The 26947-nt window shown below is 52.1% G+C and overlaps 1 protein-coding gene across 1 annotated transcript in view; it reads left to right on the forward strand.

Moving 5' to 3' along the window:
* The window catches only part of NTN1 (netrin 1), a gene marked incomplete at its 5' end in the record, with an annotated part of 49609 nt that overhangs the window by 7424 nt on the left and 15238 nt on the right, over positions 1–26947 (forward strand). The window contains one exon of the mRNA XM_010721234.2: positions 26865–26946. Coding sequence (XP_010719536.2) covers positions 26865–26946 — 82 coding nt within the window. The remainder of the gene's footprint in view (positions 1–26864; position 26947) is intronic.

A 26947-nucleotide genomic window follows, 5' to 3' on the forward strand; every position in this document is an offset into this window, starting at 1 on the left:
CACCCGCCCTCCCGTCCTTTTGCAATAGGGAGTTGGTTCTGCTTAATGTCGGAGATTGTACCGCGATTAATGAAAGCCTCATGAAATGAAATCACTTTGCTTCAAAGCATCCCGGGGAGGGGGAGCGTCCCTCTGGCAGCGGGGACGGCCGAGCGGATATTGCAGGCAGCCTGCTAGCCAGCACTGCAGCGCGCACAATTGGGCTCTGACAGTGTGAAGGCAAATACAAACAGCAGCTTGTGTTTGCACACAAAGGCTCTGTGCACCAGGATCCCCGGCCCTGTGCTTTACACCCTCAGCTCTCGGGCAGAAAGTCCTGGGAGGGTGGGAGGGAGGGAAACGCCGCTGAATATTTAGAAATGAATTGAACTGTGCAAACATGCAGCGGGGAAGCTCGCTGTGCAGTGCTTTGGATCAGCTGCCTGCCGGGGCTGGAACACAACCACTGGGCTTGAAAGGGCGACTTTCACGCTGAAGCAAAACCGGACAAAAGAAGATAAATGAAATGGGCTCCCGGCGGGGTTTGGTTTGTTTGTTTTTGTAACTCAGCTGATATTCCCGCGTGGTTCAGCCCAGCAGCCCGGTGCGTCCTTTGCATGCTGCTCGTAAATCGGGGAGGGCAGCAGTGTGGGGCAGGAGGGGCTGTGAGATTATTGGGCATGTTGTGGGGTAGGGAGTGGGGAGCGATATCAATTCATCACACAGCCAAGCGTAATTAACACATCCCAATAGTTTTTGTGGAGCTGTGGGTGCTGGAAGCAAGTCTGGGGGACAACCAATGGGTACCTGTGGGGATGGCTCCACACTGAGCCCCAGCACTGGGTGAGGAGCTGGGCTTATCCCTGCTGCATCTTGTGGTGAACTGCAGTCGGGTATCACCAGGCCATCAGATGGCCCTGGTATGCAGAGCAGAGCTAACAGCGCACCTGACGCTTGCTTGTTTTCTAAGACAAAGCCATGCTCAATGCAAGTCTGTTAAAAACCCATCTATTCCCAGGATTCCAGTTAGCTCCGTGGAAGCTTAGCAATCCGCTGCATCATAGTTCTGATCAAATCGAACCTTTAAAATGTTACACAGTGCTTAATTTACTCCGTAGCGTTCGCTCTTCCCAAGCCTCCGTGGAGCCACCAAATGCTCATGGTGATTTGGCAAACCCATCTCTGCAGCAGTGTGGCCTCCCCCCACCGAAGCTCCATTTCAGCACGTTCCACCCAATCAATAAAGAAACCCCATAGCCACAAAACCCCAGACAGGCCGTCACGTGTGTGGGGCAGCCAAAGAAATCCCCGTTGGTGACCAATGGACGTCCCCAGGAATGAAAGGCGAACAATTTGTCGGCAGCCCACGCACTTGAAAACGAATGATCCAAATTATTCAGCGAGTCTCCCCGGATAGTGAATCCATTGAAAGGGGACGGAGACGGAGCCATAAATTATTCATTACTGAACAGAGAACGAAATGCATATAATCATAACAATAATAATAACAACAACGCCAATAGCGGCAGCTCAGCTAAGGGAAGCGGGGAGGCATGAAGGCACGCAGACTTTGTTTTCTTTTATTCCAGCAGCCCCTTGGAGCAGCTGTCTGATATAAAGGGATACAAAGTGGGTGTACATTTGGAATGAATGCACCTATTGCCAGTAAGCAGGCAGGCTTGCCTTGACTGGGGTGATGCTATTTGTGCTCGGGTCCTGGGCGGTGAGCAGGTCCCATTCACTCACATGCACCGCTGTTGGGGTGCCGTGTGCTGAGATCCATCCTTTTGCCACCCCTGGGACCCGAGGTCTTTTTATGTCACCTGTTACATAGGGTTCCCCCTTTCCCTGGGGTGCTCCCATGGGGAGCTGGGCCATACAGAAGTCCCAGAGGCATTGACATGCTCCCACCGTGTTGCACAGTGCCCAGCTACCGTGCTGGCATGCCAATGAGTTCCCAAGGGGCTCGGCTGTGGCACGCGGCCATCTCCTGCTGCTTTCCCACCGGTGGCCCCGTGTTGGCAAGGAGGGGCCATGCGGTCCCTGTGCTACCAGTTGGCTTCCTGCACCTGCTCACCTCAGCTGCGTCCCACTGCCGCGTGTCCATTCATACACAACGTGTTGGGATGCGGCAGGTCGGAGCAGTAAGGAGTACCCCCAGAGGTGGGGTTGGATACCACTAAGCATCACTGTGGTTGGATCATGGGGCACAAGGATCCCCACTCACAGGGCAGCTATCAGCACCAGCCGCGCTTTGGTGCAATAAATCACTGAGAATTCACACTTCTGGCTTTGATTCTGTCCTTGGATACAAGTGGCAGCAACCAGAGGCAAAACCCGCTGCAACCCATATGTTCACCTTTTGGAATTAATTTCTCTTGGTAATTTCTGTGTAATTACACAGCATTGAAAGCTGATTATATGTTTCCTCTTGTGGGCCTCTAATACTGCTTCTCCAGCACCAGAGGTGCGCTTTGCAGTCTGCAAACCTACAGCTTCCAGCACAATGGGACAGCCTGAGCTGCACACCCTCCCCAGTGGCTCTGTGTCCTTGGGTGCAGGTCCCAGCCAGCAGCGGGGCACGGTGGACACAGGACATGGAGCACTTACAGGAGCCAGCGAAATACGTGGGATGTCACTCGTGCTGAGTGGGGCTGGAACCATCCACTATTGCAATTGCAACAGATGCTCTCCGACAGCAGCTGAGCAGAGCGGCTCTTCTCCCAAGCAATAACCTAATTTATATCTCATAAGACAGTTTTATTCTCTGAATTAGCGATGCTGCTGGCCGTGCAAACAGCGATTCTCTGTTGCATTGAGGATGCAGCCATGCTCCAGCTTGAGTCAGGGGGAGTGAAGGGTCGTAAAGCAGCTTCTCACGGGGGGTTATGGTGCCTATAAAATTAGTCCCGTTAGCAGCCGGCTGCCCATTGAAACGAGCAATTTAAGTGGATCACAGCGGCATCCCATGCCCTGACCCCACTGAGGCTTCTGTGGAATAACAGAATTGGGCTGGATGGAAAGAGCAGAGGAACGGCAATGGCTTTGCTTGCATTTGGCTCAGAGTTTTCTGCTGCGGTGTTCGGGTTTGTTTAGTTATTTTTGCTTCGCCAGTGTCTCAATTCAAACTTAACGGAAAGAGAAAGCAAGCGGGAGGAGGAGAAATGATTTCCAGCTCCTCTGCTTTGGATGAAGCCCTGCTCTCCCCTGGCGCCATTTATTCTCCCATCGGGGTTTCGGTGAACGGCCAGCAGCCGCTCCATGCTCACATCCACTTGGCCGGAGGAGCGCAGCCCCGCCGCGTGCACATTCCCCCTCTGCGGGAAGCACTTTGTGTGTCACTCCGTCACGTCTGAGTTTGGAGCTTAACACAAATCCTCATGCTCAGACCCAGCTTGAGCCCTTTCTGCCGCAAAGCGCCGGCCAAGGCACCGGTCGTTAGGTTTCAGAGTGAACGTTCCATCACAGTGCAGGAGCAGCTTGTCCTGTGTGCCATGCCACCCCATCACTATTACAGCCCTGCTTAGTGTCACATGGCATCCCCAGATCTCCGTTTTTGGGAGCAGGGAGACATGCGAGGTCTGGCTGAGCAGCCCCGTGGGCTCCCTCCTGGGAGACAGCACCCTGAGAGCTTCATTTTTGGGAAGCCTTAACATCCTCGGCTTACCAACCGCTGAAAGAAAGGTCAGCTAATCCTCTGCAGAGTCTGAATGAATGCGGGCCCAGAAGTGAGATTACTAAAAGGGGACTGGGAGGCTGCATGGATACAGGGACCCTTCCCATAGTCATGCGTTGCTTTCTAAAGAAATGCAGCTTTTCTTTCAGTCCCCTTCCCCTGAGAGAAGGGGGTGTGCGCCCAGGTCCCCTCCCCCAGCAGCAGCCATTGCCTTTGGGAATACCCCAGCACGGCACAGGGAGCCTCTGAGAGCTGAGTGCAGCCTGAGGATTCCCCACTGGGTAGCCTGCCTTTGTTTGGGAAGAAAACCCCAAAATGCAGGAAGCCTGCAGCCCCCCATCTCCTTTGTGGTACCTGTGCCCTGGGCATGGGGTGATGCTGCTGACCCATGGATGTCAGGCAGTATGGCTGTATCTGTATCCTCACCACCCGTAGCCATCCTCACCATCCAGCACCCACCATGCCTCAGGTTCCAGCCCTTCAGGGGAGTGGGCACCATGCCCAGGGCCATGTGCTCAGCTCCCTCCTGGGCTGCACCCCCCTGGTCCTTTGTGGACCCCCGGGGAGATGACATGACAGGACCACTAAGGGTTGTTTTTTCTCCTGCAAATCAACTGTCCTCCTCAATGCTGGAGGAGCTGAATGCGGGTGAGGAGCAGCCCCCCAGGGTGTGGATGCACTGCGATGAGCCATGGTAACCTGGCTACAAGTGTGACAGCGCAGACACCCAGACCCCAAGCCTCCCTGCCAGCCTTCCCCAGATTGGGTATTCAGCCCACAGGGTTTTCCCTATTGACCTTGAAACACTGTTCTGCATGGGAGAATTTTCTTTCTTTCTCTCTTGGTAATGCAGAACCAAGTGTTTCTGTCGGATTCTTTCACTACCCCAGTGGCAAGCTGGTGGTGCAGCAGGGAGCCGCTCACCCACTGGTGGGACTTCATTCTTGAGGCTCAGAGGCCAGCTAAGAAAAAGCAGAGGGGACCCTTTTTCCAGATGTGACAGATTCAGGGAAGTGGGATGGTCCATGTCCACACACAGAACACCTGGTGCCATCACCTCCTGCACAGCCATCGGTCCTGCCCTGCTACCTTACTGAGGACAGTGGGTGGAAAACATCCATCCAGACAAAGTCTTCTAGGGCTGGGCTGAAGGCCATGTGTGATTCAGTGTTGTAATAGCAGCTGTGGGCACAGCTATACCCATCTGTTCTGGTTTCATCAGTTATGCTGTTACAGGAGACTCCTGCAAAGCCAGGAAATACTTACAGTCACCCTAAGCAGGTGACATTAGCAGGCAGGAGAAGGTGTAGAGGTGACCTGCAGGGCTTGGGGTGGTGTTGGAGTCACCAGGCAGGAGGAGCACAGACAGTCCCTTCCCATGGGGAGGGCAGGGGAAGAGGAGCAGGGCACGGTTGTGCCCATGGTGAGTGTCCCTCCTGCCCCAGCTATGCTGCAAGCACATCCCAGGCATCCCCATCCATCCCTCCATCCCCTGCACAGCTCCCGCTCCGCAGACGTTGCCCCCAGCTATTCAGCCGCTCTCCGGATCATTAAGCATATTGAGCCATACCGGTCCTGTGACTGGTTAATTAGTTAAGAGTTGACTAATTAGTTAATCATGTTTACTGAGTGCTTTGAAAGTGCTCACTGTTATTATTTTTAATTATGAGGACGCCCCGGGCACCGTTCACCTCCCTGCATGCCAAGTCCTGCAGGGCTCGAACCCTTTGTCTCTGCCACCCAAGCCTGGTTTTAAGATGGGAATTGCCTCTTATCCCCTGGTTACCAGGTTTCCTTAACAGCCTCTTGTGTGGGATTTTAGAAAAGCCCCTCACAAAGTCTCCGTATACCCTGGCACACTTAACTTGCTCTTTCAAAGCCATCTTTTCCTCTAAGGAGGCAGGACTGGCTCTCGCAGAGCCATACACAGTGATGGCTTTGTGTACACCTCACCCCACATCCCTCTCCTGAACGTAAGGAAAAATCAGCTGACATCCAGATCTGTGCCCCATCCCAGGCCATGGGCACCCCAGTCTCATCCAATATGTGGTGGATGAGCAAAAGAAAAGAGAGCTGCCTGGGAGGGGACAGTTTGTTGGAGGGCAGGAAGAGGAAATGTGCTGCAAAGATTTCATCTGTGGAGAAGAATGCAAGCAGGGTTTGTTAGTCAGGGAAGAGTCTTGGCATCGCTGAAGAATCAACAGGTCTAATCATCTTGGGGCTTTCTTCATTCGTAAAAATGTCATCAGCTCATTAAGCAATGTCATAAAGAGCCCCAGTCACCCCTTATCGCTGTGCAATCTGAAGAGGAGGCTTCTGGCCCCAGCTGCAGAAATAAGACTCACCTCTACTGCTCTCACAGGGCGTCTGGATCTGAAGCAGACAATAAGCTATAAAAATCAGATGGGGATGCCACAGGAGCAGGGCTGGGGAATGCTTCTGTCCTCATGAGTTGATCAGGAGGGCACATGGCCAGCCAAGGTTTTCTGTGTGGTCACGGCATGCCATAGCTGCTCAGTGCTGCTCCTTCACCCAGGAGCCCTCAGTCCCCTTCCTGCAGATGGGGACTCTCCTATTACATGATCCTAGAATGCCTGTAGGATGTGTGTTTATCAACTCCAGGCAACCCTTGCTTGAATGGCTTCTGTCACCCTTGCTCCCTATCGTAAGCTGATGTGGTTGTGAAGTTGTGGACACAAGGGTTGGGAAGGAGCTCTGAGGTCTTTTGTCTGGACTGTGGAGGGAGTAGATGCTCAGTGCTGCTGCAGGTTGAATGACCCAATTGTATCTTGGCCATGTGCCCTTTAGGAGAAGTAGATTCTTCCAGAGGTAATTCAGGAGCACGTGTTTTCCCCACATACTCTGAATGCCCTTCTTGGAAATTCTTCTTCCCTTCATGGCCAAGCAGCTGGGAATCTAAGTGAGCATCGGCTAAAATGTCTGCATTTAGTGGGGATGAATCTCAGTCTTGAGATCCATAACTGCAACTGGCCGTGGTGCTCAGCAGAAAGGACCTGGTTCTGTCAGATCCCATCTGCAATGTGAGAAGCACCAGAGCCCTTAGGAAATGTTTGGATACTGGAAAACCATGTGGCAATAGATCACAGCTGTGTTCTCTGCACCAATAAAATGGTTTTCTTGTAATTAGTTTTAACAGCACAAAAGTGGTAGCAATAGTTCTGCAACATCTGGAACCAGCTGCCCAGAGAAGCTGAGGATGCCCCATCCCTGGAGGTATTCAAGGTCAGTTGGATGGGGCTCTGGGCTCTGAACACTCTGATCAAGTGCCTGATTTAGTAGTCGGCATCCTTGCCCAGAGCAGGGGAGCTGGAACTGAATGATTCCTGAGGTCCCTTCCAACCCAAGCCATTCTATGATTCTGTGTTTGGTTCTATGAATCTATGATCCTAAAATTCTATGATCTTCTTCTATGGATCATGTACCTGGGACATTTTCAAGTTGTTTCTGTGAACTAACTGGTGTTGGCTAGGGGCTTACAAGTGGTTGGGATGGCCTGGAGCCCAAACCTTTGATCGTCCATTGTGCAGCACCTTGTCTACCTGCTCACAAAGGTCAGAAGGCTCTGAAGTCCCCCTGGCCCTTTTTACACTGTGGGATCATCATGCTGATCTTCAGTCCTCCTGTCCTCACTGTCCTTCGGGAGCTCTTCCTGCAGCTGTGGAGTGCCAAGGATCCTTCCCCGAGCTCCCCATGTTCCTGGCACCAGGATGGGGACAGCTCGCTTCCTCTGAGCTCTCCTGGGGCTCAGCCTGGCCAGCCGCTGCCTCACCATTTCCACCCAGCCTGCTAAATCTCTCCCTCTTCAAAAAGAAAGAGGAGCCAAGGAAGTCTGGAAGGGAGGGGAGACAAACACATCTGCACCTGGGAAATGTCATGTTTGGTTTTTCAACTCCAAATGGGCAGCGACAGCAGCTCCGTGGGGGTGTGAGCAGGGGGAGCAGTGCAGATTTATGGCTGTGGGTCACGCTTGAGCTGAGCCAAGTATTCTGCCTAGCATCAGTTTTATGAAGGAGATGAAGTGCAGAACCTCGAGTGCAGGCATCCTATTAGAGGAGAAACACTGGGCGAGCAGGAACAGGGAGTGCACGATGAGAGGCCATCCTGCCCCAGCTGCAGACTGGGTTTCTCTTCCAAGTCTGCATTTGGGCACGTTGAGGATTGCAACCACCAAGCACGGCCAGGCTTCAGCAGGTCTGCAGTTTGGTGCCACAAGCCCATAGAAGCCACGTCCCATAAGCTTCAAGCAAAGCATCTGGGTGCTGAAGCAAACAGAAGTCGAGAACTACCCTCTTTCAAAACAAAATAAAATTCGCAGCAATTCACAGCTCTGCAGGAGGGAGTAATGTGAGATGGAGAACAGAAACCGCTTAGACAACTCCAAATTCAACACCCTTTTGGGCATTGAAATTACCACTCCGAGGGGATGCTGCAGAGATTGCCACAACTGTGCAGAGCATAAGGACCCAGATGATGCCAGGACTTCCTTTTCTGGCTGGAACCCAGACTAAATTTCTTGTAAATTCAAACCCTAGTATAAAAGATTAAGCAGATTTACCAGAAAGTCACAGTTCTCAATGAGATAAATGCAATGCAGAACTTTCTCATAGGCATGGGTGGATTATCACTTCATCGCAGTCTCGTACTGAAAAGTTGAAAAAGCCATGTTTCAACCGGGCTTTGACATAATTGACGAATGATGCAATGGTGCATTGTGACTGTAATGCCCCAAATTGCCTTCTTTGGCAATGCCTTTTGATGTACCTCTTCAAGGATGGGCGGTGTGTCCTTTCCTTTCCCATACGCTGCAGTGATCAACAGTCTTTGCAAATAGTAAGAAACTGCCTTTAGTATTTTGGTTGATTCTCCTTCATCCAAAGCTTTTAAATTGAGGCATGTGATATTCCTTGACTGATAGCTTTGCTGTGGCTCTATTAGATGCTGTGGGTTTGCTGTAGGTATTGTAGTGGGGGAGTTTCTTCCCTTTGATTCAGTCCCCACGTCCACTTTGGCAGTTACCAGCTTGTGAACCTCTGCAAGAGGCCCCGGACAGTGGAAAGGATGAGGTTCAGCAGAACACCCTCTGGTTCTGTGTTTCGAAAGCTGGTTCAGCAGTTTCTGCCAGAAGAGCAATACATTGGTACTGCCACGCCAAGATGTCTAGAGATGGCTGTAGAGTTTACCATCCACCCTTGGAGGAGGGAAGAGGAAAAATTCCTTTTTCGTTTTATGTTTTGTGGGGTTCATTTGGTTGGCATTGTTTTCTTGTGAGACGCGGTGAAAATTTCTACTGGAGTTGGAGGAAAGCAGTGGTGGGCAGGACAGGAGGAGGCAATCCAGTCAGCATCACTGCTCATTGGTCAGTTACAGGGTGTCATGCCTGTAGCTGTTTCCCAGTTCTCCAGGGAGAATACTGGTCATATCTGAGCAAACCAAAACTTGGACCCAAGAGCTGCCTGGGTTGAGCATTCTGAACATCAAGAACAAGCCAAAAATTCATTCTGAAGTGTATTTTTTCCTATAGGTGCCCCTAATCCCTGTGCTCCTACCAACTTTGATACAAAAATGTATAAAACCCTATTATTTATTTATGGGCTTCTAAGGGCTTGTTCCAAGCTGTTGGAAGAGCTGGTGGCAGTCTCTTCTCCAGTGTTAATTAAAGCAATCCCATTGATCACAGAGGGAGCAGGGCAGATTCCCAAGTGAAAAATGCCAGGGTGTGGTTTCCTGTGATCAGGAGGAGGCTTCTTCTCCTGCTGTGCCCCTTTAAACAGTGCTGGGCCTGAGCAGTGCCTGCTGCACAGATGCAGATGGCAATGGCACAGCACTCCATGTGGCCCACAGTTTCCATGCTGGCTGGGAGACTCAACAGACTGGTTTTATTTTCTGAGGAAGCCTTAGTCAGAACTCTGTTTCCTCCAGCATCACTTTCTAGCTTTTGCTATTCACACCACCATGGCATTTTGTCAGCATTGCTGACCTACTGGCTCATGAGGTCAGTAAAGACGTTTATTCAAAGCCTGTCAAGGGCCTCCAAGGGTGGACAAGAAAGGTGGCTATGCTCCACCAATGCAACTGGGATGGGCAATGATTTTTCTCCATCCTGGTCAAAGCAGTGATGATCTTCTAACCCAGGCAAGGTGGGCAGTGATGCTCTTCCAACCCAACCAGGGTCAGTAGTGATACTCCTCCAATCCAAACACGATGGGCAATGATGCTCTTCCAACCCAATCAAGATGGGCAGTGATGTTCCTCCAACCTGACAAAGGTGGGCAGTGATGCTCTTCAAACCCAAGCAGGGTGGGTAGTGATGTTCCTGCAGACAGTCCAGAAGGTGATGATGCTCCTCCAGAGGCTGTGGCTCTGCAGCGTGGTTTGAGCCTGGCCAAAGATGGATGGTTTCTGTAGCCCCTGACTCTGCTCGTCAAAGCCTGACCTGTATAGCGGACAGGGAGAGGCCATGAAGCTGGGGGACTTGTTTCTCATTTCAGGGAAGGAGGTTTTTCTTGTTTCTCTGGAATGGCCGCAGTAGCAATTTCTTGATCCTTTTAGTGTAGATGTGAAAGCTGCACGGATTTTGAGAAAAAATCAGCATTGTGATCTCCCTCTGCCCTTTTATTAAACAGCCAAATATACTGATGGAAAGTTCAGTTGTTGCCACAATCCCGTCCTCATAAGAAGGAACAGAGAAGAGTGGCATTGCTGTCCTCAAGGCACCCTTCTTCCACATGGCCTTTGAACCACCTCCCTTGCAACCACTGAGAGTGGGACATGGGGAAGGATGGACATTCGTGGGGCAGAACGCTCTATGGGGACCTGAGGGGGTTTGTGCAGGAGGGGACAGATGGAGCTGAGAGGAACTCAGTCTGAATTCAGTCCAAATCAAACAAAAGGAGATGATTCTTCCAGCACTTCGAGCAAGCTGTGGAGCTCCTTAGTCTTGGATGTGGAGATGACAGAGATTTGTATGGCTTCAAGGGGAAGCAGCAGGGAAAAAGAGATAGGTTTTAGCATGAGGTAGAATGAGAGAGGATCAGAGAACTGCTCTATGACATCTAGGGCTTACTTGATTATCACTATGTTTGTGCTACTAGGAGAAAATTGAGCATTGTCCGCACACCCTGGGATCGGAGAGGGGCCGACAGCTCAGCCTTGTTCCTTGGGAGCAAAGCCCAGCGAGCACCTTCAGGCCAAAGGAAGCCCTCTTAAGGAGGACTATGATGGCAGATTACAGGGGGCTCCTGGGGTGGCACTGAGCCTTCTTTGTGCCGATGGTCCCCTCAGCCTCTGCTGTGCAGGAAACCTGAGCTCCCCTTTCCCGTAGTGCTGACATGGAGTCACTGACAGGTTGCCCTTTCATCCACACCATCCTCTCCCCAGGAACCTTTCCATAGGCATTCTGATCCCACAGCTTGTCAGTGGTGGCCCGGAAAGGGACAGATCCTCTCGGAGGGTACGCAGGGTGTGGGGAAGCTGTAGGTTTATTCAGCAGATGAATGCCCCAAGCCAGCAGGTGGGACACAGGAACTCTTAATCCCAAATCATTTTTCCCATCGGCATCCTTTTTTTTTTCTTTCTTTCTTTCTTTCTTCTTTTTTTTTTTTATTTTTTGTTATTTTGTTTGGAATTATTATTATTACAGCCAGCAGCGAGGCGTGGGCTCGCCGCCGAGGAGAGCGATATTATTCGCCTCCTTTTGTGCATGTCACCATGTTTGAATTGAGAAACAAAGGCGAGCAGCTTGTGCCTCCTGTTGGAAGCCTTCCTATCCCGCTGGGGATCCGGGACCTTTTCATCTCAGCCCATACACTGCGTAGGCTTCTGCTTCTTCCCATCTTTAAGTCTTTAGTAAATATCATAAAAGAGAAAAGAAAGGCAATCCCCAGGGCTCGGGAGTCCTACCTTCCCTGCTTTAAAGAGAAGAAAAAAATAGAAAGCAGAGATTTAGCCTCGTTTCATTATTTTTCATTCAGAGACTGCAAAGAGTAAATATTATTTAGTCCCGTTTTGCAGTCTGAGTGCTCTTTGGAACGGGTTTCTTTCTGCATATACCCAAATTCTGGGTAGATCTGGAGCCATCAGGAGCAAACCCCACACACCCCATAGCAGGGCAGCAGCAGGATGAGCAGGGCAGGCTTTGCACCAGTGCTGGCCCAGAGGAACACACCTCACTGCTAATAAGGGAGCTGGCTGAAAACATCCAACTTCTTTTAATTTACTGATTCAAATTGGAGGCGAGTGCTCAGAGAAAACTCTTCCCTTTGCATGAAGTTTTTGATTATCTGATGGAAGGCAATTCAAAACAGGACAGAAATATTTCCCTTTTTTTTGTTGTTGTTGATTTTTTGTTTTAAATCCAAACTTTGGGCTTGGCTCAGCTCGCTAAACCCCAAACAAAACCATCTCCATCTGAAATAAATCCAAAAATGTTTCTACTGCATTTCGGTCGGAAAATGGAAACGCTTCCCCAGGAGCCTCCAAAGAAGGGCTCAGCCCCGTGATTTCTGTCTGCAGCACAAATACCGTGCAACTGCTTGTAGGTCTGACACCCAGGGAGGTTGGCAGAGCCGTGGTGTAACTTCCTCTCTCTGCTCTTGGGATCTGACAGCAACCGCAGTTGCACAATCCCTGGTTGTTTCCTATGCAGAGGAACTTCATGGCAGTAGGTTTCTTGGCACGGATATGGGGGATGGCACTTCTTTGTATGAATAATGATACTCACATGTGGTCGTCGCTCGCTCGTTGCTCTTCAATACTTCCTTTTCCCTTGAAGACCTTTCCAGGCCAGGTTTTTGGTTACGTTCGTGTGAGGTGGAAGGAGGCTGTCTGCAGCCCCTGTGGTGGAGGAATGGAGGGTGGTGGAGGGGCTGGGTGGCTCCAGGTGACCCAGGGGACCACTGGAGGTGTGTCGACGCTGCAGTGATGGGGGTTACCATCCTACCCTCACCAAATCCAAGCCTCAAAGCAGACACAGGGGGAACAACACGGAAGCCAACATTTGCCTAAGTAAATAGCTGTGTAATTAGGAGCTCACAGAACAACAGGCGGTTCCTAAGAACCCTTGGAGCAGGAGGGCTTCGGCTCCCCATGGCTCTCATTTTCAGCCCCTCGTTCAGCTGGCATGAGCCCAGCTCCCCGCTGGTGCAAACAACCAGCAAAGAAACAAATTTGCTGCCCAGAGTGCTTTGAACAGTTGCAACATTTCGCTCCACAGAGCGCAGGAGGAGATCAGTGCTCACTCTGCCATCACCTGGCCATGGCCACCGAGCAATGGTACCATCCTGCAGGAGATCCACACTGCTGGGAACAAAGCAAACTGTGCTGACTGCAGCTGAAATAAGTTTGCCTGGTGTCACTGGGGTGACTTGGAGCTGGGTGTGTGGGCGAGGGCTCGTGTGTGCGTGCGTGCCAGGCGTGAGGAGCCCTGAATGGCTGCTCTGAAGGCTTGGATGCAGCTCGCCGAGCTCCGCAGGTTCCCCGAGGACTCCAATAATTGGTACATTTGGTTTGCTGCTCCTCATTATTTCTAAGTTTTCCAGCTCTAACGCCAAAGGAGTCTGTATTCTATGTAATTATTACTCAAAACTTTGAAAACATTAAGTAGGAAAAATAGGCCATTAAACAACTGAGGAGCAAAGTAACAAGTGTGAATTATGGCTCTGCCCCGTGGTTTGACTGTGATGGGTTTGTTCCACCCATGGAGAGACGTTGGAGAAGGGTAGGTTGAGTGGGTTGTTTTGCTTAATCTCTCTGCTGTCAGAGCTGCCGTCCCCAGAGAATGCGGATCTATAGAGAAATGTGCCTGCCCTTTGAAACGCAGCGCACATGCCCAGATCCCAGCAAAGGACTTTTGTTCCGCTCTGATTTATACAGTTCTCCGGGGCAAAGAGAAGTGGCTGTCATGGTTGCAGGGATTACTCGCTACTGGAGGGAAGGGTGGGCTGCACAGGAATAATTTGTTCTCTTGACATGGCATGGAAAGCTGCTCCAACCCCCCCGTCCTTCCCCATACGGGATGCTGGGCACCCTTTCTGGGCACACTGCAAGCTCCCCAAGGCAAGCATCACTTTGTGAGGCTGAGGTTCCTTGGTGCTGCCTGAGTGCCAGCACTGCCCACGACTCTGCCCTGTGCCCAGTCACGTCCCAGTGCTGCCATCCTAGAGCAGTGCTGGCAGGCTCAGGGATGCAGCGGAGCACTCGGTTTACCCATCCCCGTGTCACTCACCAACAAAGGCAGCTCACAGAGGACATGCCTCCTCTTATCTGCTCCCTGCATTTCCCAGCTTGTTTGTTTTGTTTTCACCCTCCAAGGAGGAGGAGGGTGGTGCTGCTTGTGCGAGGCCAGCCACCTCTGAACCCCAGTGCCAGAAGCCTTTTTCATGCTCTATAAATTTTATTGGAAAATCTGTTTCGCTCGAGGGGGGTTATTTTTTTTCTCCCTCGGTAACGCACCATGAAAAGGCTCATTAAAAAGTGAGCTCCTTGTTCTGATTAATCCTTCCAAGCAGGCAGAGGTGACACATGCTAATGACATTTCCAGCCGGGCTGGTCCCCTGGGACACCCGATTGCAGGAGCGCCGTGTTGGACGTTGGGAAGGTTGCTCTTGGCTGCAGCACGCGTTTGTAGTGGAGAAATGCCGGCAGGAGCCAGGCGGCCGCTGTCTCTCGGGCAGGACGAGGAGGCTTTGTTCTCCAGATGCATCTCCCGGCGCGTCTTCCCACGGACACGGGCTGTTCCCAGCATCCGGAAGGGTTTGGGATGAGGTGGAATGCACACCCCTGGCGTGAGCACGCGTCCCCGCAGCACGTCCAAGGGCTGCTGGGATGCACCAGCGTCTGTCTGCGCCGGGCTGTTTTGCTAACCTCAGCCTGCTGCTCGGCCCTGCCAAGGCTCTGATGTTCTTGGAGAACACGGAGCTAATGAGGCACCTTTCCCAAACAACCACTGACCTGATGAACCGGGAGGCTGTGGGCTCAGCAGGCTGCGACCCGCAGCAAACGGGAGTGGAGTGATCCTCATGGACCTTGTGTTACTCCCTGTCTTCATCATCACCTGTGTTTGGCGTTAGGGAGATCCATCTTCAACCTAAACCTTCTCCACTTCTTTCCTTACAAGCTAAGACTGACCTCCAGTCCAGGGATTGTGGCTCAGTTTTAAAGCTGAAATTTCACTCTTCCCTCTCCTGCTGGAAACCAGGATCCCTATGGCTGGAGAAAGGAAGAGCCAAACCAAGATCCCTATGACTGGAGATATGAAGAACCAAAACAAGATCCCTATAGACGGAGAAAGAAAGAACCAAATCAAGATACCTACAGTTGGAGAAAGGAAGAACCAAATCAAGATCTCTAAGGCTGGAGAAAGGAAGAACTAAACCAAGATCCCTATACCTGGAGAAAGAAACAAAGATCCCTGTGGTTGGCGTGAGGAAGGACCAAACCAAGATCTCAGTGGCTGGAGAAAGGAAGAACCGGTGAAGGTCCCAGATTGGGTCAAAGATATGCCCAGGGGCACCCTAAGCAGGAAAGAGATGTTGAGCAGCCTGAGCTGTGCTGACATTTCTCCACTTGGACCCAACTCAGTACAACACAAGGCAGAAAGCCACAGAACAAGGCCTGTGCACCCTGACCCTAGCAAGCACCCAGCACTTAGCATACCAAGTGCTCCGTATCAATGAGCAGCAGCAAGATGTGCCAGCTCTGAGTCAACTTTGGTTTTCTTGGAGTGTCCTGGCCATTGTGGCCAAGAAACATAAGGGATCTGTAATGCTTTGTTGTGCCAGGAATACAGTGAGTGTTAAAAGAAGGTTACCGTGTTATATAAGTAAGAAAAGGGGAATTGTATTTAGCCTGGCACGGGGCAGTTGTTTTCACTGACACAGAGCTATGTGTGGAGCACAGCTCATGGCTTCTTCCTGGGTGAGGTCTTGTTCATTTTGGCCTGAGCAGCCCCAGGTCAGGGAGGCAAAGCTGCAGTCAGCCTGTGGGTGCAAGGGAAGGGCAGGGATGCTGAGGGCAGGGCAGGTGAGAACCCCAGTCCAGGGCTGGGGATCTGCTGGACATCTCCTCCCTCTTCTCCTGGCTGTGAGATCCTCCCTGTTTTGTATTGGGTGGTGGAAGCAGCTGTGTTAAAAGTAGATGAACACAATGCAGTGGTATTTGATTCCATTCCATGGCTGCATGGTTTATTCAGAGGGATTACAGGCGATTTTCATCCCATTACCACCTGGAGAGGCAAATAGAAGGGAGTGCTGCTTCCAGTGAGCTACCCATCGAGTGTCCTTGGCTCTGCCAAAGCCAAAGTGGTGGAAGGTTAAAAATGATTTGGACAAGACTGGGGCTGAACAATTGCCCATAGCAGGGGATGTGTTGGGTGCACTGACTGCAGCTGGTACTGCCCAGCCTTGATAGCAAAGCCAGGGTGCAGCCCAGATGAGCATGCAGGAATGAAACATTTGCTCCTGTTGTCATTGGTGTGGATGGAGAGCAGCCCAAAGGACCGTGGCAGGATGCAGACTTGAAGCTCCCTCTCTCACAGACCCACTGAGCATCCCAGGTCTCCTGCTTTAGAAGGGGAGTTAGACTTGATGGTCCCCAAGGATCCCTTCCAACCCTTACAATTCTGTGATTGTGTGTGTGATTCTCACCTCCGACTGTTCTAGAAGCCATGCTTTTCCCTTCCAGGTGCATTTCCTGCACTTTGGTCTGATTGATATTGATTCAGGACTGTATTTACCCAAAATAAGAGGCTTTGGGGTTTGTTAAATAAATATATTAGACAAATGGCAGTGAGTATGGAAGTTGTTCTCCAGGGTTTGATGTCGATGAAGCCTCACTACGAATGTGCATCCTCAGTGCACCATGTCTGGAATCCTACAGCTCTGTTGCCATGGACAGATGGGATGGGAAGCAGGGCAAGCAGCACCACCTCTGTGGGCAGATGCTACCAAGTCCCAGATCCTCTCAAACCCAATGGAAATGATCCATTTGGGGTATCACCTCTAAATGGAATCTGGTGGTAAAAGAGTAGTGATGGAGGGTGGCTGCAGACCTTTCTGTGTCTCTGCTCCTTCGTCCTCCAGCACCGAGCAATGTGGAATCCTTCCCACCACCCAACAAAGCATGGGGCTGTGGGCAGGACCATAGCATGCCTTGGGGCTGCCCCTGTGCCCAAAGCCCCAGCACTGTGCCCATTGCACCCAGCCAGTCCCCAGCTGGTGGCCCCAGTTCTGCTCTTATGGCAGATACTCCAGATTACAACTGTCAGTTTAGTTTAGTTTGTCAACAAAAGCAATAAACTCCTCTCACTGCAGCTGGGAGGAATCTTCTCTGCTTGCTTTCAAAGGGAGAAGAAGGGTTTTGTCCATCTGGGAAACGTGCTTGGCTAAAGGTGAAGGAGATTTCAGTTCTGGAGGGGACATCAGAAAGAGCTTTGGGCTGATTGTCCAAGTTTGGCTTGAGAAGAAGAAATAATGTTTGTCCTGGTGGAGATTTGTTTGGTTCTTTGCTTGAGAGTTGAGGTTCTCGAGGTCGAGGTGAAAAGGGCACGGAAGCAGCAGCCATCTCACATCAGTCCTGCCAGACTCAAACCCATAAGGACCACAGAGGGCTTCAGACTCCACCATACGGCTGAGAGTTGCCTTACCTGTGTCATGCCATTGGCCTCCCCATGGCACGTAGCCCTCCTTGGCTGGCTTTGTGCCCAGTGACTCCGCTCACCCAGTCCCTATCACAAGGTGATGCTCCATGGGTTCATTTTCCTCGCCGGAGCCTCTGTTTCTGTGGCTTTCAAAGACATTTTTTCCTAATGCAGGAACATCCCTGGAGGCTCTGAGCGTTCCCTGACATCCGCGCGAGGGGAGCAGCCCTTTGCTGTGCAAACATCTGGGCTCCTCAGAAATGCTGCGTGTTCCTGCCGGTGCTCTGCTGCGTGTTAATGCTTACAAAATTATGTTTATTTCCTGCCACAGGGATCAGCCTTCAGCCCGGGGTTATTTCCAGGGCTGCAGCAAGCTTTGTGCCAGAGATGCAAACCGTGGCAAACAAGCACTTAAAAGTCCTTATAAACAGCAGCGGGCAAACCACAGACACTGCAAGGTTTGGTTTGGGAAGGCGGGAGGGAATGGTGTGCCTGGGAGCTGCTTGGTGCTGAGTGAGGGATGTGACACCTGGCTGGTGGCTGCCATCACCTGTGGGTTGGCTGGCCTTCCCCAGGGCTGGTGGTCCATGGTCAGAAATCCTCCGTGGGAGGGATTGTGCATGTTGCATCGCAGTGCTGTGGTTGGAGCTAATGAGTCTCTGGGTCTCTTGGTGGATTCAGACTTGCTGTGGGGCTAACAGGTTGTTGGTTGGCATAGCGTGGGGCTCTCCTGACCCTGTAGGCTTTGACCCATGGGGTTCCCATCCTGGGGAGGGAGTGAGCGCTGGCGTCTCTGGCCAAACTGGAACTGCAAAAGCTGTTCTGTCCAGAGATGGGCTGAGCTGCAGCTTGTCTCCCTGCTCATGCCAAAGCATCTGCTGTCCTGCACAATTCCCTTCCTCCAGTCTGCCAGTAGTTCAGGCCATAGAAATGCTTTACCCCATCCCCCCAAACTCTCATTTGGTTGGATTGCTTGCTGCTCAGTGTCCCTCCTCCTGCTGCTTTGAGGTGGCTGTGACTTTCCAGCACCCTTTTGCAGCAGAAAACCAACACGCTGCCTTTCCAAAATGCCCAGATGGGTATTTCCAATGACCTAACAGGAAAATCAGCTCCTCTTTACGGCTTAGGACTCAGAGAGCAGCTCCAGCTGGTCCCAAGATGCTACAACTAATGGGCTGGAAAATGCCCCACAGCCGAGGTGGGATGCCACAGGCTCTGGGTTCGGGTCCTACGAGCATGGCTGCGGTGCAGCCCTGCAGCACTGAGAATGTGCAAATTAGGCTCTTAAGGGCTTTAATGCAAGAGCAGGGCGCAGATGTTGGGCTGTGTTCATGTCTGCGAAACCTCTGGCATCCCATGGAGCTGGTATCATCAGGAACAGCTCCAGCATCTTGGGGACAATGGGCAGCAGGGCTGTCCCCAGGGAAGAGAGGCAGGGCTGGGGGAGCAGGGGGTGGAACATCATAGAAATCACTGGCACAGCATCCTCAGCCCCAGCACAGCCCAGGTCCCACTGCCAGCATCTCCCCCTCGCTGTGCATCGCTATAGGAAGCCTCGGTGAAGTCATCCCGGCTCGCGGTGCAGCCACGCAGGAATGCGCTAACCAGGAGTTGTTCTGAGGTCAGAAAGGAATAAGTCTTCTGCAGACAATTGATGTTGTTATTAAAAACATCCACGCGAGAGAGGGAGGAGGGGGGGGAGAGAGAGGTCCTCTCTCTTTCCTGTTTGGGAAATAGTTTCTCACTGCATCCATCAAGCAAAAGAATTCCGTATGAAAAATTCATTTAGGAAAAAAAAAAAGAAAGAAAGAAAAAAGTTTCTTGGGCACACGCGCCTGAAAATGAGCTGCAGCAGGATCAGAGGTTTGGCTCCGAGTAGCAGCCAAAACGCAAAAGCAGGGGCCAGAACAAAATACAGAATGAAACACAGCAGCCCTGCTCCCGGCCGGGTGCTGGAAGTGGAGGAAATGCGGCTTCCTTGGGAGAAATGCAATCCTCTCTCTGCAGCACTTGGGCAAAATTCATGAGCTTCAGCTGAAGCACGGAGCAGCTCTCCCACCGAGAGGCTGAATGTGAACCTCACATCTTGGTGAGGGCTGCGGGGGGTGGGGAAGGAGTCAAGAAAAGGGAGAGCAACCTCTATGCCCAGTGGTGGTGAGACCCCGGCACTGCTACCCAGACTGTGGGTGCCCCATCCCTGGAGCTGCCTGAGCCTGTGGTGAGCACTGACAGCGGAGCTGGAGGGATCCCTGCCCATGGCAGGGATTGGAATGGGATGGCCTTTAAGGTCCCTTCCAAGCCAGACATGCTGCAGTTCTATGAATGCATGTTTGAAACCACTCAGGTCTGCAGTCTTCTCCCCGGGGGCAGCCTGAGCTGTGGAGCTAATTGCCTGTGATAAGCTAATTAATGGGGTCTGATAACACTTGCCTCGCGTGCAGCGTCCTGACAGCAGGGCATAAAGTGTCAGCTGGGGGCCTGGAGCTCCATGGGATCGTGGCTGATGCCACATCCCAGCCTTTCCATAGCACCTGTGTGAGAGCTGAGCACATGAAGGCTGCGGGGTTGCAAAAGGAGCACTGGAGTTGCACAGGGAGCACTGGGGTTGCACAAGGAGCAGGTGACAGCACCTCACTCCCAGCAGCACAGGCTCTGCGTGCTCCCAGCACACCAGCATGTAGCAGCCAACGGCCATCCGTTAACGGTAGTTCTGATAAGAGGGACAAGCCTGCCTGCTTTTGGTAAAGCCCCAGTCTCCAGGAAATCCAAACACAGCAGAGCTGTGCAAGGCAGTCCTGGCACCCACCTCGGTTCTGGGAGCACAATGAGCAGCATCTCCTCAAAGAGCATCCATGTCCACAGCAATGATAGCGGTGATGGGGAGGTCAGGCACGTAGAGTGGAGTTTTCCTCCTGTCTGAGCTCCCTGATAACCTCCCCTGAGATAAGCCAGCTCTGTTTGCCCAGGCTCAGCCGCACCACAAAGGAGGGCTTTGCACAGCCCCAGAGATGCAAATAGTGCTGAGCACACAGGGGCATCATGGCCCTTCACACCTGCACTGGGTTTTAAGGCCAGAACAGGGCTTGTGCAGGGCTCAGGTTAACACCTCGGAGGGTATGGAGTGAAAGGACCAGAAGAAGAAAGGGAAAAGAGTTTCCTGCAGCCAGAACATCCCAGTTCTGTCACCTGAAAGGGAAACTGATGCACAGCACTGTTAGGTTCACACGGGACCTACAGTAGTGTCATGGCAGCACTTCCCTGTGCCTGCTGCAGATTGGGGAACTTAGGAGCACAGATTTTTGGGGCTGTTTGCTGCTGAGCTGACCCAGTTGGCAGTGGGCAGGGGGTTGCTGCTACACTGAGCTGCAGCGACACAGTGACACGGTGACACAGTGCAGTGCCACTGGCCCCACGTCACCTTGGAGGGGTACAACACTGGGCTCAGAAGTGACCACCAGCCACAGTCAGAGGCTGCAGGACTGCAGCTCCAGTGGCGGATCTGCCCGGTGCTGGTTTAATAATCCCCCTGGCCCAGCTCCAGACGGGATTGGGAAACGAGCTGGGGTTAAAACAACACAACACACTCCTCAACACGCTCTGGTGGTGCTTCAACCCCAGCTCAGCATAGCCCGACCTCACAGGCTGAGGGGTAGGGGCTGCCCTAATGGCACTGCAGCTCCAGGGGGTGTAAAGCCTCTCAGCATCCATCACCCCCTGGCATCACTGTCACACTCCCAGCATCACTGTCACTCTCCTGGCATTGTCGTCACCCCACTTGACTGTCAGTCCATGGCTGTTGGTTCCCAGTGTCCCTGCTCCCCAGGGCAGTGCAGGAGTGCAGCTGGGGCTGTCTGTGTCTCTGTAGGCTGATAAGATTTCATACAGATTCTTCAGTCTGTTGCCTCTCTGCTGGGTTGGTTGCATCGTTGCGCCTTTTGCATTTCAAGTAAACTTTGCTCCGAATGTGCAAATTCTTTCAATATCTGTTTCTGCTGTGGCTTTAACCCTTAAGTGTCCAGCACAATCCCTCACTGGGAGTGCAGGAAGCCTTGTGGGACAGTGTCTTGGAGTGGGAACAGTGCTGCGACAGTGGTGACCCCATGTGCTGTGTTTGCTGGGGCACCTCGGGGTCAGCCCATGGCCAGGGCTCCCTGCTGAATGAATTATGGGATGCAAACAATGCATTTCCAAGCATTTATGACCGTAGGAGGCCAGATATGGATGGTGCAATTACATGAAAAAAAGGCTGATGACAGCCTGGCATCATCTCCCCAACTGAAATAGGGAGCTCATTTCTTGACTTTTCCTTTCTAAAACAGTATGTTAGTCGAGTTCCTGCCAGGCTGGATCTTATCTGCAGCCTTTCTCCATCACACCTGGCATAAAGAGAAAACTTCCTGCTTCTGCTGCAAGAAGGGGGCTCCTGCTAGGTACCAGAGCATCGCTCCCCGCTCTGTGGTGAGCTCAGGATCTGAGCTACAGGGCTCGAGCTTCCATCTCTGGCAGCTTTGTTCATGAGCATCTCAGCTGAACAGCAGCCAACCCCAGGCTGGAAGAAGCAGGGGTGATCTCAGCCCATCTCCAGTCACTCTGTGCACTGTGTGCTGCACCAGGGCTCAGCTCGCTGTCATCCGCATCCTGTGTTGAGTAAGAGCCCTTTGTCTTGGGCTAAAACGCTGCGGGTGAGGAGCTGCCACACAACTCAACATGTCAGTGCCACACGGCAGGCCCACAGGTTTCCATCCATCCTCGCTGCTCAGAAGGGGCCGCTGGAGGTCACTGGGGATGTCCCTGAGGGTTCGGGCAGGAAGACACGGAGTGGTGGGATGCATCACTGCCAGCAGCTGCTCGCCACGTGTGCAGTGGGGAGACCTCTGCTGCTCACAGCTTGGGCAGATCTGGCTCCTAACCCGAGCAGCACAGCTCCCAGGGGTACGTCTCGCTCTGCTTGTGGTGCTTTGTGAGGGGGAACACGAGCAGCAGGAAATACCTGCTGAGATGCTGGTGCTTCAGGTCAGCCTGGAAGGAATCAGTGTGGAGCAGTTATGAACAGATCTCCTTGCCTGAAATGAGAAAGGACGAGGTCACGCTGCAGTAAAGTCACAGCAGTGCCCAGTGCTGCCAGAACGGGCTCTGTGCCTTGTGGCACTGCAGGGAGGTGATAATGCCGAGTGCTGGCAAAGCTACCTTCAGCAGCTGATCTGATGGGATGGGTCTTTCTCCTTCCGGGCTTTGAGAAGCTTTGGAGTTTCTCTATTTACTCCCAAAAGGACATACCAGAGACCACAGCCATTGTGGGTGTTGTTTCAGGGTCGCTGGGCTTTGCCAAGTGTTCTGATGCTCCTGTTGGCAGCCGGTGTGTGAGCTGGGTGCTGGAGTTCAGGCCCTTGCTCCTGAGCTTGGGTTGACCACTGCAAGAGAGATCTTCAGGGCACCCTGTCAAACTTTATGCCATTTCAGACCGAACGTTTCCCCCATTTTTCAATGGCTTATTCAAATACAAATTGGACTTAGTCCTATTTCAGTGACAAATTCAACTAAATTTGCACAGTTCTTCCTAGAGACAGCACAAGACCCATCCCTACCAGGGAGCGATGTTTTTCTTTTTAAGCCTTGGCCTCAACCATAAGGGCAACAGATTTTCTTTAAGGAAAGAAATCCCCAAACTTGTTAGCGTTGGCACTGTGCTGTATTTTTTGCTCGCTTCTCTTTAGCAGCTGAATCATTTTAGCAGGAATTCTTCCAAAAACATTCAGCCTGAGTCAGACACCCAGTCTCAAATATTTAAGCCCAAACAGTGAGTTTGGCATTTTTTTATGTGAGAGCAAACAAAGCTCTTATCGGTGGGGCTGTGGGGCAGGGATGTGTTGCTGTGACCAAACTTCAGCTGCCGGCTGTGTTTGTGGCTGTGTGTTCTGTGGTTCTGTTATCCATCTCCTTGGGCTGAGCGTCAGGAAAACCTGGGATCTGGCACAGGCCTCATGTCTCCCTCGTGGCCGCAATATCCCATGGGTTTCCCCTTCGTTGGGTCATCCCTAGCTAACCAAAGTGAGCTCCCACACTCCTCCTCACTCAGGCGTAGCACACACACATAGGGTGCCACAGGGGACCAGGGACCCTCCCATTCCACCTCATTCCACTGGCTCCAAGTGCTCCATCCCTGTCATCCCTGCTCTTAGATTCAAGTGTGGCTGCTTCGTCTACCCACTGACTCATAGAATCACTAAGGTTGGAAAAGACCTCTAAGATCCCCAAGTCCACCCCCAACCCACCCTCACCATGCCTATTAAACCACGTTCCTCTGTGCCACATTTCCACGGTTCTCAAACACTTCCAGAGAAGATGACCCCCCCTTCTCCCTGGGCAGCTGTGCCAGTGTTCAACCAAATATGGACCCAAAAAAAAGGATCCCCCAAATGCCTGCAGGTCTCCAGGGGCTTAAAACATAGACAGCATGGCCCTTGTTGTATGAAGTATGTGAGGCTTGCTCCTGCAGGAGAGAAATAATAGCTCAGACTGAATTAGGAGATTCTTTTGTGAAAATAAAATAAAATAAAATAAACTCATCTGGGAAAAGAATAATTTTGAGGAGACTGAGTCTGTTCATAAAACTGAGTCAAATTTAGAGATTGTTTTCAGCCCCTGGCTTCTTCTATCCTCTCCCATCCTTCCCGCCCTCCCCCCCCAAATTATTGTTCACAAAAATTAAAACAAAATGTTGTGGGGTTTTCGTTTGCTTAAAAAGCAATTTTCATCTTGAAAATGGCCAAAATATAAGTTTGGAAGGGTGGGGTAATTTGGAAGGGCCACATTGTCATTGCTGAATGAAAACCACAGGGAAGAATGCGTCCAGGGGGACACGGGCATGGGGGTATGGTGGCAACACAAAGGACACCGCCAGCCTGCATCTCCAACCACTGATCTTCCATTGCCCCAGCGAGAACATCCTGCACACCTTGGCCATCTGCGATAGAACTGTTGGTCCTTAAGTTGTGTTTCTGTAGAATCATAGCGTTATTGAATGGCTTAGGCTGGAAGGGACTTTATAAAGATCATAGAGCTCCCCTTCCCTGCCGTGGGCTTGCTGCCCCCATAACTCACGATGCCCAGGGCCCATCTATGTCCTTTGGAGCCTCTGGGGATAGAGCACCCAAAGCTTTGACCTGCTCCATACTGCAGCTTTCCTCTTTTCCAGCCCACCTTCCTTCAGGCTTGTGAATATCTGTGTTTCACCTGAGGGCCATCTGATGGCCTGTGTGCATCTGGATGTAATGAAGGCAGGGGAGATCATTGGCAAACGAAGGGAAAGAAGGGAGCAGGAGACAGGAGCATTGAGTTCATCTGAGTAACAGGAGCTGAAACCTTGCACTGGAAACTCGCAGCACTGGGTGTTTGCTCCCCACCAGATCTGGAGCACCTCCTCTGCAGGGTGACACACAAGGCGTGAGGAGCAGGGGTGATGCTGACACTGGGAGGTGACTCCTTATTGCAGCCGGCTAAGTCGTTCATAGAAAGAAAAGATGGACTGCCAAAGAATCACTCACTGTGGTGGGGAAACAAACCCGGTGGCTAGGAACAAATGCCAGGCCAGTGGGTGTCTGAAAGCAGGCAAGAGGCTTTAGCAGAGCAGGCAATGAATCCTCGGCAAGGAGAGCCCTGCAGCATCTCCCCACTGCCTTCATCCCAGCTCTGCACCCTGTGTCCCCATCATCAGCTCTCACCATGCCTCATCCCAGCCTCATCCCCAGCAAGGGCTTACTGATGGAAAGCATCCTACTGCGTGGGGTTAGGAAATGAGCAGTGCCCAGCAAATGCCTCAGGTGGAACTCTGACAGCCCCGGCTGTGCTGTTGGTGTCACAATTCACTGATATTGGAGAGACGGTCCCACAGCCTCTTGCAAGGTCCAGCTTCTTCTCTCCTCCAGACATAGAATTTTTGCATCCCTGGAAGCTTAAAAACTGGGCTAGGAGCAGCTCCACACACCCCACTTGCTCTTCCCATGCAGTTCTGCCCACTGGACCAGCCAAAATGTTTGCAAAGACCCTGAGAAACCCCCGGGAGCTCTGCGTCCTGGCTTTGCAAACACATCTCTGTTTATCGAGCAACCCAAAGAAATGCAAAGATTTCCACTCGCTCTCCGGGTGGGCTCAACTTTGAGTCGTTTAAAGGGACATGCCAGGGCCATCTTGCAAAATACTGGAGGACCAGCTCCAACTTTCCTCCAACACAAGTGGCACGGAGAAGAGTTCCTTCTTCCCTAAATCCAGCCAATGTGCATATTTTCCAAAAAGTGTGATGGAGCTCTTTGGACACGACACAACTTGTTGGAGGAGGTGAGCATTAAGGATTTTTAGAAAACATTCACATCTTTAGCTTTGGGGAAGAAGGAGCTCTTCTCCATGCCACCACTTGGAGAAATATCTCCGTGTTGTTCGTCTAGGACCAAGTACAGAGTTGGCTGGGTGCTCATCCAAGGGCATGCAATCCACAATTCAGAGCTGTGGCATCAGGAATCGTGTTTTAGCACCACTCTGCATCATTAGGGTCTGTGGGAGGTGAGGTCGGGCCCTGGTGTGCTCCCTGCAGGAACTGGGGTCGCATGGGGGAAGCAGGGGAGTGGCTCAACATCCTGCTGGGCAGACGTGGCTGTAGGACTGATGGAAAGCATCAAGTATCCTACTACGTGGCTGCGCTCCCCACAACAGCTTTGCGCTGAGAGCGAGCTGGGGATTGTTCCCAATAAGTAACCCGGAACTGCACTGTAAATTTCAGGGCTGAAATTTGATAATTAAGCAAATATCGCATGCCTTTGTCTTGGGCAAGCACCATAAGGTAAACAGGAAGGAATGAGGGATTAAGACGTCTCTGTTCAAAAGGAAGGTGACAAGCGCAGAGCTGTGACACCTTCGTGCCGCGTGGGGGGCCCAGCTGCGGGCTGGCATTGCACAGCTGCATTGTTCAGGGGCAAAGAGCAAACAAAAGCAACGGGAAAAGAAAACAAGCTGTAAAACCCTGCAAAGCGCACAGCAACCGCCTCCTGACGGCCTCGTGACAGCCTCGGGGTCGAGCTTTTGAAGTCCTCCCGTCGCCTTTTGCCAAAGCGCCGTGTTAAAGCGGTGCGGCGGTGACACCGGGGTGTGCAGGGGGGACATGGGACACCTCCCAGTGGGTCGGCCACAGTGCTTTTCATTCAGTCAGAGAGGGCTTTGGTGCCTGGTTGGCTGAGGTGGGTAGGATGGAGATGGAGAGGTGAGGGCTGTGGGCTGCATGGCAAGGAGCACCAGGAAGGGAGAGGACCGAGAAGGTTTTAAACGGTGCATAGGGCTCAAATGTGTGTGTTGGGACTCATGCAATGGGAACAACGGGATGGGATGGAAGTGGGTGCTGGAAGCCCTGGGGCAAGTGGTTTGGGGGGAATTGGCAGTGGGATGTCCTCAGAGCCCCACGGTGCCCAGGGATGGGCGTGGGTTGGCAGCTGTCACCCTCGGGTGACACTGGGGACGTGCTGCGTGGGGTGGCCACGTACTGATGCTCTGTGCCCTGTGCTCCCACAGCCTGCAACTGCAACCTGCACGCACGGCGCTGCCGCTTCAACATGGAGCTGTACAAGCTGTCGGGCAGAAAGAGCGGCGGCGTC

This window comes from Meleagris gallopavo, chromosome 20 (assembly GCF_000146605.3).
Source record: "Meleagris gallopavo isolate NT-WF06-2002-E0010 breed Aviagen turkey brand Nicholas breeding stock chromosome 20, Turkey_5.1, whole genome shotgun sequence".
NCBI lineage: Eukaryota > Metazoa > Chordata > Aves > Galliformes > Phasianidae > Meleagris > Meleagris gallopavo.